At 43.1% G+C, this 18,628-nt stretch overlaps 1 protein-coding gene across 5 annotated transcripts in view; it reads left to right on the top strand.

Moving 5' to 3' along the window:
- Positions 1-18,628, top strand: part of LOC122888246 (kin of IRRE-like protein 3) — a 301,529-nt gene that overhangs the window by 189,982 nt on the left and 92,919 nt on the right. For 4 of the 5 annotated variants that reach the window (XM_044222437.1, XM_044222434.1, XM_044222436.1 and 1 more), the window contains one exon: positions 4,814-4,971. The exons of the other annotated variant lie outside the window; for it this stretch is intronic. In XM_044222437.1, the coding sequence (XP_044078372.1) occupies positions 4,814-4,971 (158 nt within the window). The remainder of the gene's footprint in view (positions 1-4,813; positions 4,972-18,628) is intronic. 5 annotated transcript variants of the gene reach the window in all.

Consider the following 18,628-nt stretch of genomic DNA (forward strand, 5'->3'; position numbering starts at 1 on the left):
GATCTCAGCTTTAGGTACATACAATGAACAGTGTTGTATGTTTAGTATTTTATGTTTAGTGTTTTGTTCTCTCTGACCTCACAGGCCAAAGGTTAGATTTCCTGTTGGTGTGGCACATGTAGTGAATTATATTTTTATGTTGTTATTTTTGCCAAGGAGGTTATGGTTTTGGTCCTGTATGTTCGTTTGTCTGTTAGGAGGGTATCTTAAATACTGCTCACATATTTCAAGGGAGCAGAAGACCCTTATGGATTATTTAAAATCAAGGCCAGTTACGTCGCCCGGATTGGCGCTACCGGGGCCCCACCCTGGAGCCAGGCCTGGGGTGGGTGCCCGACGGCGAGCGCCTGGTGGCCGGGCCTTTCCCCACGGGGCCCGGCCGGGCACAGCCCGAAGGAGCGGCGTGGGGCCGTCCTCCCGTGGACCCACCACCCGCGGGAGGATCCGTAAGGGGCGGTGCAGAGAGATCTGGGCGGCAGTCGAAGGCAGGGGGCCGGCGACCAGATCTCCGGACACAGAAACTGGCTCTAGGGACATGGAATGTCACTTGGCTGGGGAAGGAGCCTGAGCTTGTGCGGGAGGTTGAGCGTTACCGGCTAGATATAGTCGGCCTCGCCTCCACGCACAGCCTGGGCTCTGGAACCCGTCTCCTCGAGAGGGGCTGGACGCTCCATTTCTCTGGCGTTGCCGGCGGGGGAGGCGGCGGGCTGGTGTGGGCCTGCTCATAGCCCCACAGCTCAGCCGTCACGTGTTGGAGTTTACCCCAGTGAGCGAGAGGGTCGCGTCCCTCCGCCTCCGGGTGGGGACAGGTCTCTCACTGTTGTGGCGGCCTACGGGCCGAACAGCAGTGCAGAGTACCAGGCCTTCTTGGAGTCCCTGGGAGGGTACTAGACAGTGCACCACCCGGGGACTCCGTTGTTCTACTGGGGACTTCAAGCGCCCACGTGGGCAAGCGACAGTGACACCTGGAGAGGGGTAATCGGAAGGGCGGCCCCTGATCTGAACCCGGCGGTGTTCAGTTGTTGGACTTCTGTGCTAGTTACAGTTTGTCCATAACTAACACCATGTTCAAGCACAAGGGTGTCCATCAGTGCACGTGGCACCAGGACACCTAGGCGGTCGATGATCGACTTTGTTGTCGTATCATCTGACCTCTCCGCCGCGTGTCTTGGACACTCGGGTGAAGAGAGGGGCGGAGCTGTCAACCGATCACCACCTGGTGGTGAGTTGGATCCGCTGGCGGGGAGGAAGCCGGACAGACTTGGCAGGCCCAAGCGTATCGTGAGGGTCTGCTGGGAGCGTCTGGCGGAGCCCTCTGTCAGCAGGGTCTACAACTCACACCTCCGGGAGAGCTTCTCCCAGATCCCGGGGAGGTTGGGGACATTGAGTCCGAGTGGACCATGTTTTCCACCTCCATTGTCGATCGGCTGGCTCGTAGCTGTGGTCGCAAGGTTTCTGGTGCCTGTCGCGGCGGCAATCCCGAACACGGTGGTGGGCGCCGGAAGTAAGGGATGCCGTCAGGCTGAAGAAGGAGTCCTATCGGGCCTTGTTGGCTCGTGGGACTCCCGAGGCAGCTGACAGGTACCGGCAGGCTAAGCGTGCTGCAGCCCGTGCGGTCACAGAGGCAAAAACTCAGGACTGGGAGAGGTTCGGAGGCCATGGAGGAGGACTATCGGTCGGCCTCAAAGAAATTCTGGCAAACCGTCCGGACGGCTCAGGAGGGGGAAGCAGTTCTTCACCAACACCTTATGCGGTGCGGGTGGAGGGCTGTTGACCTCGACTGGGGATGTTGTCGGACGGTGGAAGGAATACTTTGAGGATCTCCTCAATCCCGCTGTCACGTCTTCCGAAGAGGAAGCGGAGGCTGGGGACCGGAGGCGGACTCATCCATCACCCTGGCCGAAGTCACTGAGGTTGTTGGCAAGCTCCTTGGTGGCAAGGCTTCGGGGTGGATGAGATCCGTCCTGAGTATCTTAAGTCTCTGGATGTTGTGGGACTGTCTTGGCTGACACGTCTCTGCAACATCGCGTGTGATCTGGGACAGTGCCTCTGGACTGGCAGACCGGGGTGGTGGTCCCTCTGTATAAGAAGGGGGACCGGAGGGTGTGTTCCAATCACAGAGGGATCACACTTCTCAGCCTCCCCGGTAAGGTCTATTCCAGGGTACTGGAGAGGAGAATTCGTCCGATAGTCGAACCTCGGATTCAGGAGGAGCAGAGTGGTTTTTCGTCCCGGTCGTGGAACACTGGACCAGCTCTATACTCTCCATCGGGTGCTCGAGGGTTCATGGGAGTTTGCCCAACCAGTCCACATGTGCTTTGTGGATCTGGAGAAGGCATTCGACCGTGTGCCCCGGGGCGCTTTGTGGGGAGTGCTCTGGGAGTATGGGGTCCGGGGCCCTTTGCTAAGGGCTGTCCGGTCCCTGTATAACCGGAGCAGGAGCTGTGTTGTTCGCATTGCCGGCAGTAAGTCAGACCTGTTCCCGGTGCATGTTGGACTCTGCCAGGGCTGCCCTTTGTCACCGGTTCTGTTCATAATTTATATGGACAGAATTTCTAGGCGCAGTCAGGGGGCGGAGGGTGTCGGTTTGGGAACCACAGGATCTCATCTCTGCTGTTTGCAGATGATGTCGTTCTGATGGCTTCTTCAAACCAGGACCTGCAGCATGCACTGGGGACGGTTTGCAGCCGAGTGTGAAGCAGCTGGGATGAGAATCAGCTCTTCCAAATCTGAGGCCATGGTTCTTGACCGGAAAAAGGTGGTTTGCTCTCTTCGCGTGGGTGGGGAGTCCTTGCCCCAAGTGGAGGAGTTTAAGTATCTCGGGGTCTTGTTCACGAGTGAGGGACGGATGGAGCGTGAGATTGACAGGCGGATCGGTGCAGCGTCTGCAGTGATGCGGGCGCTGTATCGGACCGTTGTGGTAAAGAAGGAGCTGAGTCGAAAGACAAAGCTCTCGATTTACGGTCAATCTACGCTCCTGCCCTCACCTATGGTCATGAGCTTTGGGTAGTGACCGAAAGGACAAGATCGCGGATACAAGCGGCCGAAATGGGCTTCCTCCGCCGAGTGGCTGGGCGCTCCCTTAGAGATAGGGTGAGGAGCTCAGTCACACGGGGGGAGCTCGGAGTAGAGCCGCTGCTCCTCCACGTCCAGAGGAGCCAGCTGAGGTGGCTAGGGCATCTGATCCGGATGCCTCCTGGGACGCCTCCCTCGGGAGGTGTTCTGGGCATGTCCCCCACCGGGAGGCGGCCCCGGGAAGACCCAGGACACGCTGGAGGGACTATGTCTCTCGGCTGGCCTGGGAACGCCTCGGGATCCCCCCGGAGGAGCTGGAGGAAGTGTCTGGGGCGAAGGAAGTCTGGGAGTCCCTGCTTAGACTGCTGCCCCCGCGACCCGGCCCCGGATAAGCGGAAGAAGATGGATGGATGGATGGATGGATGGATGGATATTTCAAGGGAATTTGAGGAATGGTTTATGAATTACTTTACGTTTTGGCTCATAACATTTAAAGCCATTGAAACAAAATTTCTCCTGGATTCAGGGCATTATAAATCAATCTGTGTTGTTCAGACCCATGTCTGTCGTATTGCAAGATCAAAGAACCCCAAATGCAGAACACAACGGAAAAGAGCTGGGTTTAGTAATGTAACTGTTATAATAACTGTGCAGAAGTCTGGCGTAGTTCTCTGTCGATTCAGGACAGGGCCGGTCCGGGTCGTGAATGACGCTGCGACGTTCCGGACGGAGACAGGGGAAGCAGACTATGGACTGGCTGGTGTAGTGGGATGTGCTGAACCGGCCAGGCAGCTGATCCGTGGGGGAAGTAGGTTGTACCCGAGAGGCAGCTGGCTCAGGAGGTGAGGTTGGCAGAGCAGGCAAGGCAGCTGGCTAGTATAGCGTGGCAGCTGGTACAGAAAAACAGTCTTACAGAGATCCGAGAGGAGACTGTGGCTGAGCTAACCGTCAGAGAATAGCTCTGTGACAGAAACAGACAAAGTTACGAGGCAAAAACTAGTGCGTACTATTTACTTAACTTTCAAGGTCAAGGTTGGAGCCATAACATAGGTATCGTACAAGTGTACGGAGACGATCTGGCGCTGGTAGTGTGGTAAAGCCTGGTAGCTATGCTGTGGTGACTGATGACTGATTGATGTCAGGTGTGCCGGTGATCAGCAGCAGGTGGGAGACCAGGAAGCCAGACCAGAATGCACACACACACACACACACACACACACACACACACACACACACACAGGCACATACAGCAACGAACAGGGGACACCCAAGAAACACAAGGAGAGGAAAAGCACACTAGAGCACACAGGGATCAGGGGGGACTAGAGGCTAACTACAACAATGTCTGACTTTTTTTTTAAAATATTTTTTTCAGTAGTCACTAAAAAATTATGATGCAAAAATATTTGGATGAGAGAAAATAAGTTATTAACAAACATCCACTGTGAGTTCTGTATGGATAGTAATATATATAAAAAGGTTTTCTCCAAAAATCATGACCAACATCAGTCAGTAAGCATGACTGTCTATCACTTTGTATTTAGATGCAGATAAAAAAAACATTTTCTATTAATATTTTAGAGAACTGTGCTTCCTTGGCAGAGGTATGTCTTTGAGTCCTTTCTAGGTTTGTTTTTGAGTCCTGCCAGCCCTGATGCAGATCTTACTTTTTAGTATGAGGTCAATGTTTTTTTGTTTTTCTGCACCATGTGTACCTCTAGTGTTAGTTTTACAACATTTATACTGTAACAAAATCATTAAATATAGCGGGATCTAACATCTAACTGTTCCTCCACAGTTCCTCCTGATGACCCGGTGATAGTGGGAACCCCGGTGGTGAGTTTACGGGCTGGTGACCACCTCAACCTCACATGTCACGCAGACAACGCCAAACCTGCTGCGTCCATTAACTGGATTCGCAACGGTATAGTCCTGAGTGGAGCCATGTACTCAAAGGTATGGCATGAGACCAGCCCTCTCTGCTGAGAGTTTGGGTGCTGTGTGGTACCACCAGTATTAGATCATTTTTACTAAAACCATCCAGCCCCTTACCAGCGAGTGTTCTGTGAAGATTAGCTGGTAGAACACTGCAGATTTAAGATTTTTCTCAGTTTTAAATTCCAAATGTTGCTGCTGGGTTAACCTAAATTGAATGATCTCTTGATCTACAAAATATTCACTGCAAAAGTAACGTTCACAGTGCTTTCTATTCACGTTAGAATAGTGACAGAATGATAAACAGGTGATGTGCTATAGGAGTTGTGCCTGACCATAGATCAGCCAAATGACTTGAGAGCCAGTTTGCCAGTGATGAATTGTCAAACACATTATTTTTCCATACTTGCTTGTTTGTGTAGCTCCTGTGTACTTCAAATATTTCAGAATAATTCCTTTGCCCACAAAGAGGTAGAAGATTAAAGACCCTGCTGATGTCAGACCAGTGGCAGGGTTTTAAAAATAATTACCTTTAGGTTCCTAACACTGTCTTGGCTCACAGATCCGCACCTTATGGAACTCCCTGCACTTTAACTCTGGCATCATGGAGTTGGTGGAATATTCACTCAGCATACCTGCAACATACTGATACATTTTGCTCTAAACAGCTAGGATATTCATGTCCGTGGATCACTTTCTCAAAGGTCCTTTAACACAATTGTCCTGAAATACAGCAATGTTAAAAATGACACTGACTCTGAGATGCTAGTGGACGTCCTGAAAGATAGAAGGTGTTGTTAAAGTACCCTACTCACCGCATCTTAAGCACTGAAGCTTCTCACAGCATGGTTGTGTGCCACCGAAAGCTGTCCCAAAGACAACTTCCTTTGTGTTGCCCACACCTGCTGCCAGCATTTGTCTTTAAAGGAGTCGCCTGACTGAGGGAGCACAAAGGAAGGACTGGCACCAACAAGCAGAGCCCAGCAGCCAGGTGATCCCAAAGCTTTTGACCTCTGATGGAGGTCAGAGGTCAAGGACAGCTACAGCCCTGCATTGTAGGAGCTGGTAGTGTACTGCTCAAGGGCACATTGGCAGGGCAGATGTGAGCCAATATCAGTCCTGCCATTAAAGTCCAGTTTCACTGAGCGCTAGACCACCCCGCCCCATGCTGACACTGAAGTGATAACCAGCCTTTAAAAATGGGTCTTGTACCCAGGGGTGGAAGTAATGAATTACATTTACTCTAGTAACTGTAACAAAGTTGTTTTTTGTGTATTTGTGATTTTTTGAGTGATTTTAGTCATTTTACTTCTACTTAAGTATTTTTTATCTAAAGTATTGTACAGTACTCATTGTACTGCTACATTTCAAGTCACATCCATTACAGAGTAAAAACAAAAGCCACGTGAAAAAGTTCTGATAAACTATGTGAGAGCGGAACAGAAGAAAGGAGCCAATCAGAAGAGGCTGCCGGTGTGTCTGTGGCCACAGGAGGGCAGAGCTCCAGAGAGCTCCATGTCCAGAGAGGTGGCACTCAGCTAACACACTGGAAAAAGCAGTTTGTGAACAGTACAAAAATATGCAATAAAATAAAGAATTACATCATTATGGATTATGGTTAGAAGATTAGCATTATTGTATTTCGGCATAGATTTAAAAAAAAAAAAAAAGGTTACATGTACCTTAATTAATCACTGATTTAATGCATCACCAGGCGAGCATACTACTGTAAGTGACCCAAACACACCCACAATGGTGCATGACCAACAGGTGCTTGCTGGGTCTGGCTAACATGCTCATGGTGGATCCTCCAGCAGTAACTTCTACGTTCACTGAGGAACTTCTACCTTCAGTGAGTGTGTGTGAGACCTTTGCTGTTTTTGTTCATCCCAGATGTGACTGCAGAGCATTCATTCAGCTTAAAACTTTTTGAATTGGAGGAACACAGTGGGACCAGAGAGGCTCAGTGGACTGGTTATATTATGCACTGAGAATGAACAAGCAGAGAAGCTGAACGTAGAGCAGAGAGTGGAGGACTTTGCAGTGCTCTAAGCTCTGAGAATGACATTCAGACAGGTGAGTACAACAAACTCACTGACTATAGTAACTCTCTCTTCAGATGAGCGGCTGTGGTTCAGGAGGTAGTGCGGGTTGTCCATTAATCACAGGGTTGGTGGTTCCATGTCCTCCTGTCCACATGTCAAAGCGTCCTTGTGCAAGACACTAAACCCCAAATTGCTCCCGATGGCTGGCCAGCACCCTGCATGCTAGCTTGCTGCTGTCAGCATGTGAGTGTGGGTGAATGGGTGAATGAGAGGCAAAAACCTAGTAATGCACTTTGGATAAAAGCGCTATATAAATGTAGTAATTTACCATTTAGATCAGAACATCAACAACCACTGCATTGCTAGCAATGAAGCATTGTGTGTGTTCTATGTGGTGAGTGAAAACTCTGCTGGCTCACTTTTTTCTTTAATGTGTGTGTTTGTAAGCTGTAACTGCTGTCAACTTTATATTGTCTATACATATCTGTTGGCTGCCTTGGTGATGCTTTTTGCTGCTGTTAAAGTGGCAGGTTATATAATTTATGTAGCCTAATAATGCTTGTTGCACCTGCTGCAGTGTCCATAGCTACTTTTAGAGTTTTGTCCTCTTTAGTGGTTAATTCTAGAAAGGCTACACTGAGGAAGGCAGATGCATATTTATAATCGATAATCAGTTGCATGCATGGCTGCAAATGTCCGTCACATGCACTTTATTTTGTAGCCTAAAGGTGTTCTTTAATGTGTAATAGTTCTATCTTATAACATTGTCTATCATATGTATCCCCCCCCTTAAAAATGCACGTTAGAATAGTGACAGAATGATAAACAGGTGACAGACCACATTTTAACACATTTCAGCCTACTTGCTTTTATGTGAATACATTTTTACACAAGTAATTTAACTTTTACTTGAGTAAAATGTCTTTAAAGTAACAGTATTTTTACTTGAGTCAAATATTCTAGTACTCTTTTCAACCCTGCTTGTTGTCATGTCAGATGAATTAGATTTTGACTTCAGTGAGAGTGCTGTACCTGAAATATTGATGACACCAGTCATGCAGAGAAATGATCTTCCCTCTCTAGCAAGTGTCTATGTGTTTACCTCCGTTGTTAACAACCAGTAGAGAGCAACAGTCGATCCATTTGTCTCGTCCATACACTTCCTCTACCATGTTCCCCCAATGTTATGAATATACCATGAATATAATTAGTTGTGTTATAACTGTTTTGGTATTATTATTAATTATAGTTGTTTGTGTTAGAATTTGTAGCTGTTTGCATAAAGTTGTTCATGCTGTGTCTGACATTTACTTCTCAATAAATTAATTGTTAAAATAACTTTTACGTGCTTTTGGAAAGGTTTCTCCTGTGCCTTTTCACCTGATCCTGTTCTCCAAATCGGATGTCCACATCTTTGTGCATACATGCCACTGCTGTAATTGCCCATTAAATTATTTAATTCTCAAACTACACAAAGTGTATGATTTAGATTATTTAATTTGGCACTGTTAGGTTGAATATCGGTCAATCCATGTTGAAGTTGCATGTGTTATAAATTAGACTATGTTTATCTATAATATATCAATCGGACTGGGACAACATCTGTTTGGAACATTATGGGGCTCCAGGATTAGCAATGACATGAGGAAATGTAAAGGACAGGGCCCTAAATGAAAAAGAGTTTTCAGATGTGTCTTGGGGATCCAGGAAAGTAAGATTAATATGTTTTGAAGGTAACCAAGAAGGGTGGCCCCAACAAAGGTTAAAGGTCAATGTCTAGAATGGTATATATACATTAACATTTTCTTGGTTCTTTTAGTATTCCTTGTACTACTCCTCAGCTGATAATAAATCCTGCATGACTGAAGATCGACTCGTAACTCTGTGTGTTCTGTCTTGTCATCTCTCGCAAAAGAATCTTACCCATCAGGCACTAAGGCGTGTACTGATTACATTGCTGTTGTTTGGATAAAATGTTTTGGTGTACTTTAACATTATTAATCACTTAATTGACTGTGTGTTTCTCCTCTGTTTGCTCTGCCTGTTAGGACACCTGCCACCAGCCTGTATTTATAGACTGATGTAAAATAAACCTGTTGGTGTTTTTCAAAGCTACAGGGTCAACAATTTGGTATGCACGTTACTTTTGGAAAAACATCCTTAGATTGCAGCAGTTCTTTATTATTTGTATGTTAACATTTCATCACTTCTACATGAAACATGAAGACATTCTGTTGCTGAGTGTTGACATTAGTTGTTGTGGCCAATAACAATGCAGTTTTGTGCATCAAGCTGCACAAGCAATTCTCATCCATTCCCTCTCACAGTCATAGCATTATTTGTACACAGCTTTGAACGTACATTGTTCACTCATACATATTGTTGTTTGAGATTCCACTACTGTTTTCCTATTTAATCTTTGTCACAGATATGCCAGGCCTCACAGCCAGTAATAACCCACACCTGCTCCCAATCACACTCCTGCTCCCCATCAGTCCCAATCACAGCCGGTACAAAAACACACTACTCACCTGAGTCATTGTCTGACCACGTTCAGACATAGGACTCCTCAACCCACTGCTAGATCGCTTCATTTCAGTCTCCCGTGGTTTCTCCAGTCCTCCATGGCTTCTCCAGTCCCTGCTTACCTCCAGTGACCTCCCTACATCCACTTTCCCTATCTCTACATTCTCCACTCCTGGTTATTGGCTATCATCCAATAAAGAACATTCCTATCCACCTCTGTGTCCCCTGCCTGTCTGTAACCGTAGCAAACTTACCATGTTATGGATTTTAATTAACAGTTGCTGTAGTCGTGTCTTTTTCATGCTGTAGGGAATTATGGTTTAAACGGCATCAATATTTATATTAGATAATAGAATAATTATTATTACTATTATTAATTAATTAATAATAGAACTTGTGTTAAATTCACTTCAGGGCCCTGCTCTTGAAGAAGATTAATTGATAGCCAATTAATTAATTTAGTCTCATCAAATACACTAAACTACCAATTTGGAACTCTGATTAATAATTAAATTAATAACTATAACCAAAATTACCATCAGTAGCTAGTAGGTTGAAGGATTTGGAGTTCTACATAGAAGAGGTTGGCGATATATTCACTCTTATGCAACATTAAAGAAACCAGTATAATTATACACAAGCATTTATTTAAAAGATAAACAAAAGCAAAAACAAACAAGATATAACCTAACTAAAATGCACTAAATTAAAGAACAAAATGGTGTGTGTGTGTTTCATGTTCTTATATCCCCGGTGGGGACTTTAACCTGAATGCACACTAACCCATGGGGACTTGTGTCACCATGGGGACACAAATTGAGGTCCCCATGGGTAGAGACTGCTTTTTGAGGGTTAAGACTTGGTTTTAGGCATTTAGTTGTGACAGTTAAGGTTAGGATAAGGGGCTAGGGAAAGCATTGTTTCAATGACTGTCCAAACATGGGTGCGCATGTGTGTATTTAATGTGTCTCATTTTTATAGTTTTATATTTTAAGTAATATTCATGCTGGTTTAATAGTTTGATAGTATATCCCATCTTTGCTGAGCAAAAGTTTTGTGTGAAAGGAATTGAAGGCCTGTACCATATAGATGCCTGTCCCAAATATAGGCAGGTTGAGTTCAGTGACTGAAGCAAATAAAAGCCTGGGCTATTAATTGAAGTTTTACGCAAACATAATGATATGACTATACTAAATTGTTTTGTTTAGGCTCACAAACCTAAGCTTAATCGACTGAAGTGCAAGCTGGTTTCTAGCAGACTGGAGGTTTGCTGGCTCCATGGTAAGCCCAGCAAGCTCTCCAGGCAGGCAGGTTGAAGAAATAAAAAGCAAGCTTTAAAAACAAAAACAGGCAGACAACAAAAGCAGAGGGAGCATGCTGAGGCAAAATCCAAGAACAAAGGAGAAATACAAAAACTAAACTGATAAACCGGTATGGCACGAGGAACACAGGCAGGAATACTGATGAAAGACACGAGCAGCAAATGCTGATGACCTGACAACTGAAAGATAACAGAAGTTATCTCATTGCACTTTTCTTATAGAGCAGGTCTAGACCTTTATAATATTATTTACACCCAGACCCAACATATCCCACCATGAGCAAACACTTAGCAACAGTGGCAAGGAAAAACTTCCTTTAAAAGGTAGAAACACACCCCTGCCGTGTTGGGTTGAGAGAGAGGGAGAGAGGGGGGCGGAGAGAGAGAAGGGCTTTGATAGACCTCTGAGGGGTTTTTGTCTTGTCAGTTTGTACTGTGGGACAAATGGCGCCAGAATGATGTTTGGAGCTAGAATGAAAGCTGACTGTGAAGACATCGCTCGTCCAAACTATCTAAAATCAATCATTCATACATAATACAGATTTGCTCTATTCCAAAATGTAATATTTTACCTTAAGCAAATTTAACTGATGTTTCAGTTACAAACTAATATTTTTATTTCCAAATCCTCAAATAAAAACTCACATGTAGACAATATTGGCATCCAATTGGTTACAAAACTGAAATAACACATGAAGGAGCTCATTTTTAATGCACTTGTGATTAGCAAACAAATTATCTGCACACTTCTCTTATTGTTGAATTATCAAGGACACTTTCGTGTTTTAGTTTTGAGAAATGTTGAGGATATCACTGAAAGAAAACCCTAACGTGGGAATTAACAGTGAGGTACTTGGTTCTCCAATGGTCTTATAGCGCCGCGGTCAGGTTAATATTGGAGTGAATGGATGGCCGGAGCAGTTCCTTTGAGCATCTAATACTGCCACGGATATTTTTACATTACATTACATTATATTGAAAGCTCGCTGCATCTCATACAGGCACTAAAGAGTACCTTCTGCACGCCAAGGGGCGTGACAAAACGTCGGTATTTGACGACTTGGGAATGAGAACGCGTTGGCAAGACAGGCCTTTCAACAAACCTGCAGAAATTTCAACAAGTCTACAAGACCTTTTTGCCACAAATACTTGTTTGTTACATTAACTATAATCTGGCTTACTCACGTTTGGAAGGCAACATCCACCGGCTGGAGAATAAAATCAGAGAAAAGGAAAAGTTGATCGATAGCTTTTTAAATCATTGCTTTAGTCCTGTCCGTAAGCACTGCTGTGGGAGCCGTGGAGCTGAGTGGTGTCGTCCCATCAGCACCGGTCCCGGCCCAGCTGGGTGCCAAGTGGGCTTGAACAGGAGCCAGACCCAAGACCACAGTTCTTACCTCCGTACCCTATAGGACCAACTTCTGCACAAAACAATCCTGGTCCGAAGTAGTTCGTGGCAGCAGGAACTATTCATTTCAGTTTTATTTATATCAGAAGTTATCTCATTGCACTTTTCCTATAGAGCAGGTCTAGACCGTACTCTTTATAAAATTATTTACAGAGACCCAACAAATCCCACCATGAGCAAGCACTTGGCGACAGTGGCAAGAAAAAACTTAACAGGCAGAAAATTTGGACAGAACCAGACCCAATGGTGGGCAGGGTTGGGGGAAGGGGATAGGGTTAGGGAGGCACAATGCAAAGGCCACGTAGAATTATTATTTTTTATATAGTAGAATAGTAATTATAGCGTTAATATTAATACATTTGCAATAATAGGAATGACAGCTATAGGAAGATTAATGTCAGCATCAGTAACAGAGCCAATAACAACAACTGTAGTAGCAGTTGTCGAGCAGGAACACGGGGGCAGCAGGCAGCCCACAACCACAGATCCAGTCTCTGCAGCTCCAAAGGCAGAAATACCTACTGAAAGCGACAGAAGGAGAGAGGAGAGAGAAGATGTTGAGTTAGTAACATGCAGTAATGGGATAAAAATGCAGAGGGAGAGAAGGAGAGAGGAAAGAGGTGCATCATGTGAAGTCTCCATCAGTCTCCACAATCAACAACAGTGTCACACTGTTTTTTCAAATCATGACTGCAGTAACTCCCTTTTCTGATTATCCAACTCGGCCATCAATTTTGGACTGCTTTGCTCTTATTTACCTGCAAGACCTCATTCATCTGGTGGGCAGTCTGAAACATTTGTCAAACCCTGTAGACATTTTACCAACTTCCATGCTCAAAAACATACTCGGGTCTATTGGTCCATGCCTGGTCTCTATTATAAAGAGCTCCCTGCAATCTAGTTGTGTACCAGCTTATTTTAAACATGCAGTTGTTCAGCAGTTGTTTTTGAAAAAAAAAACTAACCTTGATCCATCCCTTCCCAAAAACTATAGGTCTATATCTAAGTTTTGCTACATTAACACCTAGCATCCACACTACTGCGTTTTAGTCTGGACGGGCAAAAACTGAGGCTTTTGGAATGATGATGCAAACACCCACATTTGCTTCTTGATTGGGTCTCATCAGTAACGATGTGTCCTTCTCTGATTTGTCATGCCCCTATCACGCAACCCTTTTCCGGGAGAAAAAGCCACAAAGCATGGCTAATTCAATATGGATAACAGGCTATGCTGACCTTGTTGTCAATGCTAGCAGCTATTGTGCAGTTAAAATTCAACACTTCTGCCAACATGCGCAGGAGGCAAGCTATTATTTGAGCGAATTGTGACAATTCCCAAGTTCAGCTGCGTTATCAGCCCTACATTGAGCACCGGTTTTGGGTGAAGAACTAGTGCCTGGTGGGATAATTTTATTAATGAAGTTGTGGTTCCTGGGGAATGGCGAGAAAACTTTCGTATGTCCAGATGTGGAAGGAGCAACAACAAAAACTAGCATGTGTCGATGTATTTTCAAAAGGACTATACCAAGAAGTTGTTTCAGTCATCATCCGACAAATCTGTAAGACCATCACCATCTTCCTGGGTCCAGACTACATCAATACAGAGCCCAAAGTAAAGGATCTTGTCGTCAACTTCCAGCAAACACACAGTAAAGTTATGCTAATCCACAGACTACATCAACAAAAACGGGAAACATTCTTTGAATGTACAAGGTTGTGACTACAAGTACTTTTTCATGGATGTTGTTGTCTGTAATGGATTTGTTTTCATGCCTCAATGTTTAAAGGTTTGCTAGTAGCTTAGCTTAGCCTGCAGTTAGTGTATTCATGTGTTATTTAGAATCAGCTTTCTGCTGTAAAGCAATTAAAATTCAAATGCACTTTAAAGAATAGCCCAACTAAATGAGTACATATGTAATGCTATGGCTATAAGCATCATTGGCTAATGTGAACTCGGAGTATGTGTGTGATATTGTGAGTATTTGAGTTTGTACATTGACGGAATGGATGTTATATTGTCTATATTTAGAAAGACACAAAAAAAAGACTTTGAAAATACAATGATGGAAAAGAGACAAACAAAATGCTATTTACAATGTTTTAATAAAAACAGCATTATCTGGAAGGATTTTGTGAAGAGCAGTCACGTTTCCCTGCCTTACTATTTTTGTCCTGTTCACACCGGCACGTGCATGCCCAATGTACGTAATTGAGTGAGTGTTAGTATGGATGGAGGTTTCTACTGAAACTTTTGGATAGGTGTTTTTCTGAGTTGCTTGGTCCCTACAGGTGAAGAAACTGCTTATCTTTCCTGTGGTGTGCCTCAGGGTTCTTTCTTGGGCCCTATATTATTTTCTTTGTATATGCTTCCCTTAGGTCATATCATTAGCACATCTCTTATCACTGTTACGCTGATGATATACAGCTGTATGTCTCTTTTAAGCCTGATGAGACTGACAAACTAACCGACGCACCATATATTTTTCCCATGATAATGCTACCATCTGAACAGCAAATTTGTGTTGAAATAATAGAAATAAACCAAAGAAACCTCTCTGTTCCTACTGTATCTCCAACAACAAATGGGAAGCCACAAACCGGGGAGTTACTTTGATAACGACTGAAAAAACTACTCAAATACCATCTCACAGACTCATAACACTGTTAATTCACCTTCTATCGTGTGTTTTTAATTTAACGTGTATCTGAAATCAGAATCAGCTTCATTGTCAAAGGTTTCCACATACAAGGATCCACCAACCAGCATATATTTTAGTGAAAAATCTTTGAAACTCATTCCCACGGTCTGATCCCACAAATATGTGAAGTACGGAGAGTATGTAAGTACGGAAATAGTTTCTTTATGGATTATATTGATGCCAAATTGACGAGACTGTCGACATATGACGCCTTTTATCTTTTTCTAGAGTTTCTAGAGTTATGTGTTTTTGCTGACATGTGAGGAATTGTTAATGTCATATTTCTTAAAGGGAGTTTGGCGTAATATTTTCCCAGTGAACTTCAGTTTAATTCAAACTGCTAATACTCTATGTAGCCTATATTTTTTAATGTTTGTCACCATTATAGAAACACTAGGTAACTGCTAAAGTATGATAAGGTTGTCTGTGTCATATGCCTGATTTCTGAACACAAATACAGAACCCACGGAACAGAGTTACTATAGTTGGAACAGTCTTTATTATGCAGATAGATTATCTGTGCGATCACTGGCAGAGCGTGAGTCTGTGGCAGAGACAAAACAGAGACAAACAAGAATAAATCTACACTTATCTTACTGTGGCGTTGGAGCCGTTACGAAGTACGCGTACACATGTACGGAGACGGTCTGGTACTGGTAGTGTGGTAGAGCCCGGTAGATAAGCGATGGAGACTGATGATGATGGAAGTCAGGTGTGCCGGTGATCAGCAGCAGACAGGAGATCAGGAAGCCAGACCAGAGCACGGACACACACACACATATGCACACACAACAATGGACAGGGGACAGCCAGGAAACACAAGGAAGGGCAAATACACTAGAGTACACAAGGATCAGGGGGATCAGAACATGATGTGCTTTGATGGTGTTATGACTCCTGATGAAACTTGAAAGCTCAGCATTCTCATTGCCCTTTAGCTTCCCTTTTTAACATTTATTCACCCAATATAAAGCTAATGTGAAGCTAATTATATATATATATATATATATATATATATATATATATATATATATATATATATATATACATACATACATACATACAGGTGCTGGTCATATAATTAGAATATCATCAAAAATTAGATTTATTTCACTAGTGAAAAAAGTGAAACTTGTATATTATATTCATTACACATGGACTGATATATTTCAAATGTTTATTTATTTTATATTTTGATGATTATAACTGACAACTAAGGAATATCCCAAATTCAATATATCAGAAAATTAGAATATTGTGAAAAGGTTCAATATTAAAGACACCTGGTGCCACACTCTAATCAGCTAATTAACTCAAAACACCTGCAAAGGCCTTTAAGTGGTCTTTCAGTCTAGTTCTGTAGGCTACACAATCATGGGGAAGACTGCTGACTTGACAGTTGCACAAGGAGGGCAAGACACAAAAGGTCATTGCAAAAGAGGCTGGCTGTTCACAGAGCTTTGTGTCCAAGCACATTAATAGAGAGGCGAAGGGAAGGAAAAGATGTGGTAGAAAAAAGTGTACAAGCAATAAGGATAACCGCACCCTGGAGAGGATTGTGAAACAAAACCCATTCACAAATGTGGGGGAGATTCACAAAGAGTGGACTACAGCTGGAGTCAGTGCTTCAAGAACGACTACGCACAGACGTATGCAAGACATGGGTTTCAGCTGTCGCATTCCTTGTGTCAAGCCACTCTTGAACAACAAACAGCGTCGGAATGCCATTTCCTTTCAAGTTTTCGCAATGTATGCTTTAATTTGGGGGTTATACCATAGCAAAACAGTAACTCTGGAATAAAGTCTGTAGGACACAGAAAACTGCCAATTAATATTATCAAGAACTCCCTCTGTTGCTAATCTGAACAGATTCACTTCTTGGAGGCTACTGCTGATAGAGGGAGGTGGGGTGGTCTGGGACGAGGCATTGTTTTGTTTTTTATTGGCCTTTTCAAACATGGAATACGTAACTTTTAGAGAAAAGTGACCAGGGTGCATTTCATCAGACATGAAGCCGACACGTTTAATTGCAGTCAGATTAATGAAAAGGGGTGCATGTTTGAAATATTTTCATTCACCAAATGCAGAAAAAACAAATTGAATGAAGAGGTAAAATGACAAAACAGCTTTTGTTTTTCAGTTGACATTTAACATTTTAAACACTTAATTTTCCCCTTAACTATCTCCTAAAATATATCTGCCATTTGCTTGTTACAACTTTTCATTGTAGACAAATTATATATAATTAGAATTATTATATGAAAAATTAGTGCATGCATTTGTTACTTCTAAGCTGGACTACTGCAATTCCTTATTATCGGCTGCCCGAATAAGTCCCTTAAGACTCTCCAGTTGATCCAGAATGCTGTGGCACGTGTACTGACAAGAACTAGGAAAGGGGTTCATATTTCTCCAATATTAGCTTCTCTGCACTGGCTCTCTGTAAAATCCAGAATAGAATTTAAAATCCTTCTCCTCACCTACAAAGCTTGTAATGGTCTGGCACCATCGTATCTTAAAGATCTCATAATACCTTATTATCCGAATAGAAAACTGCGCTCCCAGCATGCAGGGTTACTTGTGCTTCCTAGAGTCTCCAAAAGTAGAATGGGAGCCAGAGCCTTCAGTTATCAAGCTCTTCTCTTGTTATTGGCTTTGTTACTAATACTGACTTACTTATTTTTCCTATAGCTTTCATTCCTATTATTACTAATTTATTAATATTAACACTACGATTACTATTCTATTAAAAAATAAATCTAGGTGGTATTTGCATTTTAACAACATTTCCTCCCTCTCTCTCTCTCTCAATACCTAACACGGCAGCGGCGGATGGCAGCTCACCATTGAGTCTGGTTCTGTCCAAGGTTTCTACCTTTTTAAAGGAAGTTTTTCCTTGCCACTGTTGCCAAATGCATGCTCATGGTGGGATTTTTTGGGTCTCTGTAATTAATATTATAAAGAGTACGGTCTAGACCTGCTCTTTAGGAAAAGCGCAATGAGATAACTTCTGTTGTGAATTGGCGCTATATAAATAAAATTGAAGTGAATTGTTACAGGTTTAAGCCATGCATGGAAAATGTAACTAAAGTAGAGGGGTGTAAGTACAATCAAGAAATGCACTTGAAATAACAAAAGTAAAATTGCTCAAAGCAAAAGAAAATGCAATATACTATGATATAATACATTTTTAGATTATTATTACTCAGGCAGTAATTTTAAGGCAGGAGTAGCCCAACCGCAGCTAATTATTTTGTATAGTACAGCAACCAATGATTATTTTCAGTATGAATTAATCTGCTGATTCTCCATTAATCAATTGATTGCTAATTTGCAAACGCCTCAAAACACAGAGGTTATATCACATTCACTTAAATGCCAAAGTATCATGCTTGATTGGTCTGACCAACATTCAAAAAAAAAAAAAAAGATCGAAATAATGAAAATCAAGTATTAGGTTAGAAATTGATTATTCATTAAATTATACATATCTTGTAGCATGAGCTATAAGCCCTTAATACCATTTAACATGTATTCAACATTTTCAACATTCTAACATCTGTCATCCAATTTAACAGTTTGATATGTTTTGTTTGAATACCCATATTTAATCCTAACAGTGCCTTAACTTTAGTGTTTTGATAAATTATATATCTTAAATCAACTCTTTTCCTCCAAC

Source organism: Siniperca chuatsi, linkage group LG14, assembly GCF_020085105.1.
Source record: "Siniperca chuatsi isolate FFG_IHB_CAS linkage group LG14, ASM2008510v1, whole genome shotgun sequence".
In the NCBI taxonomy this organism is placed as follows: Eukaryota; Metazoa; Chordata; class Actinopteri; order Centrarchiformes; family Sinipercidae; genus Siniperca; species Siniperca chuatsi.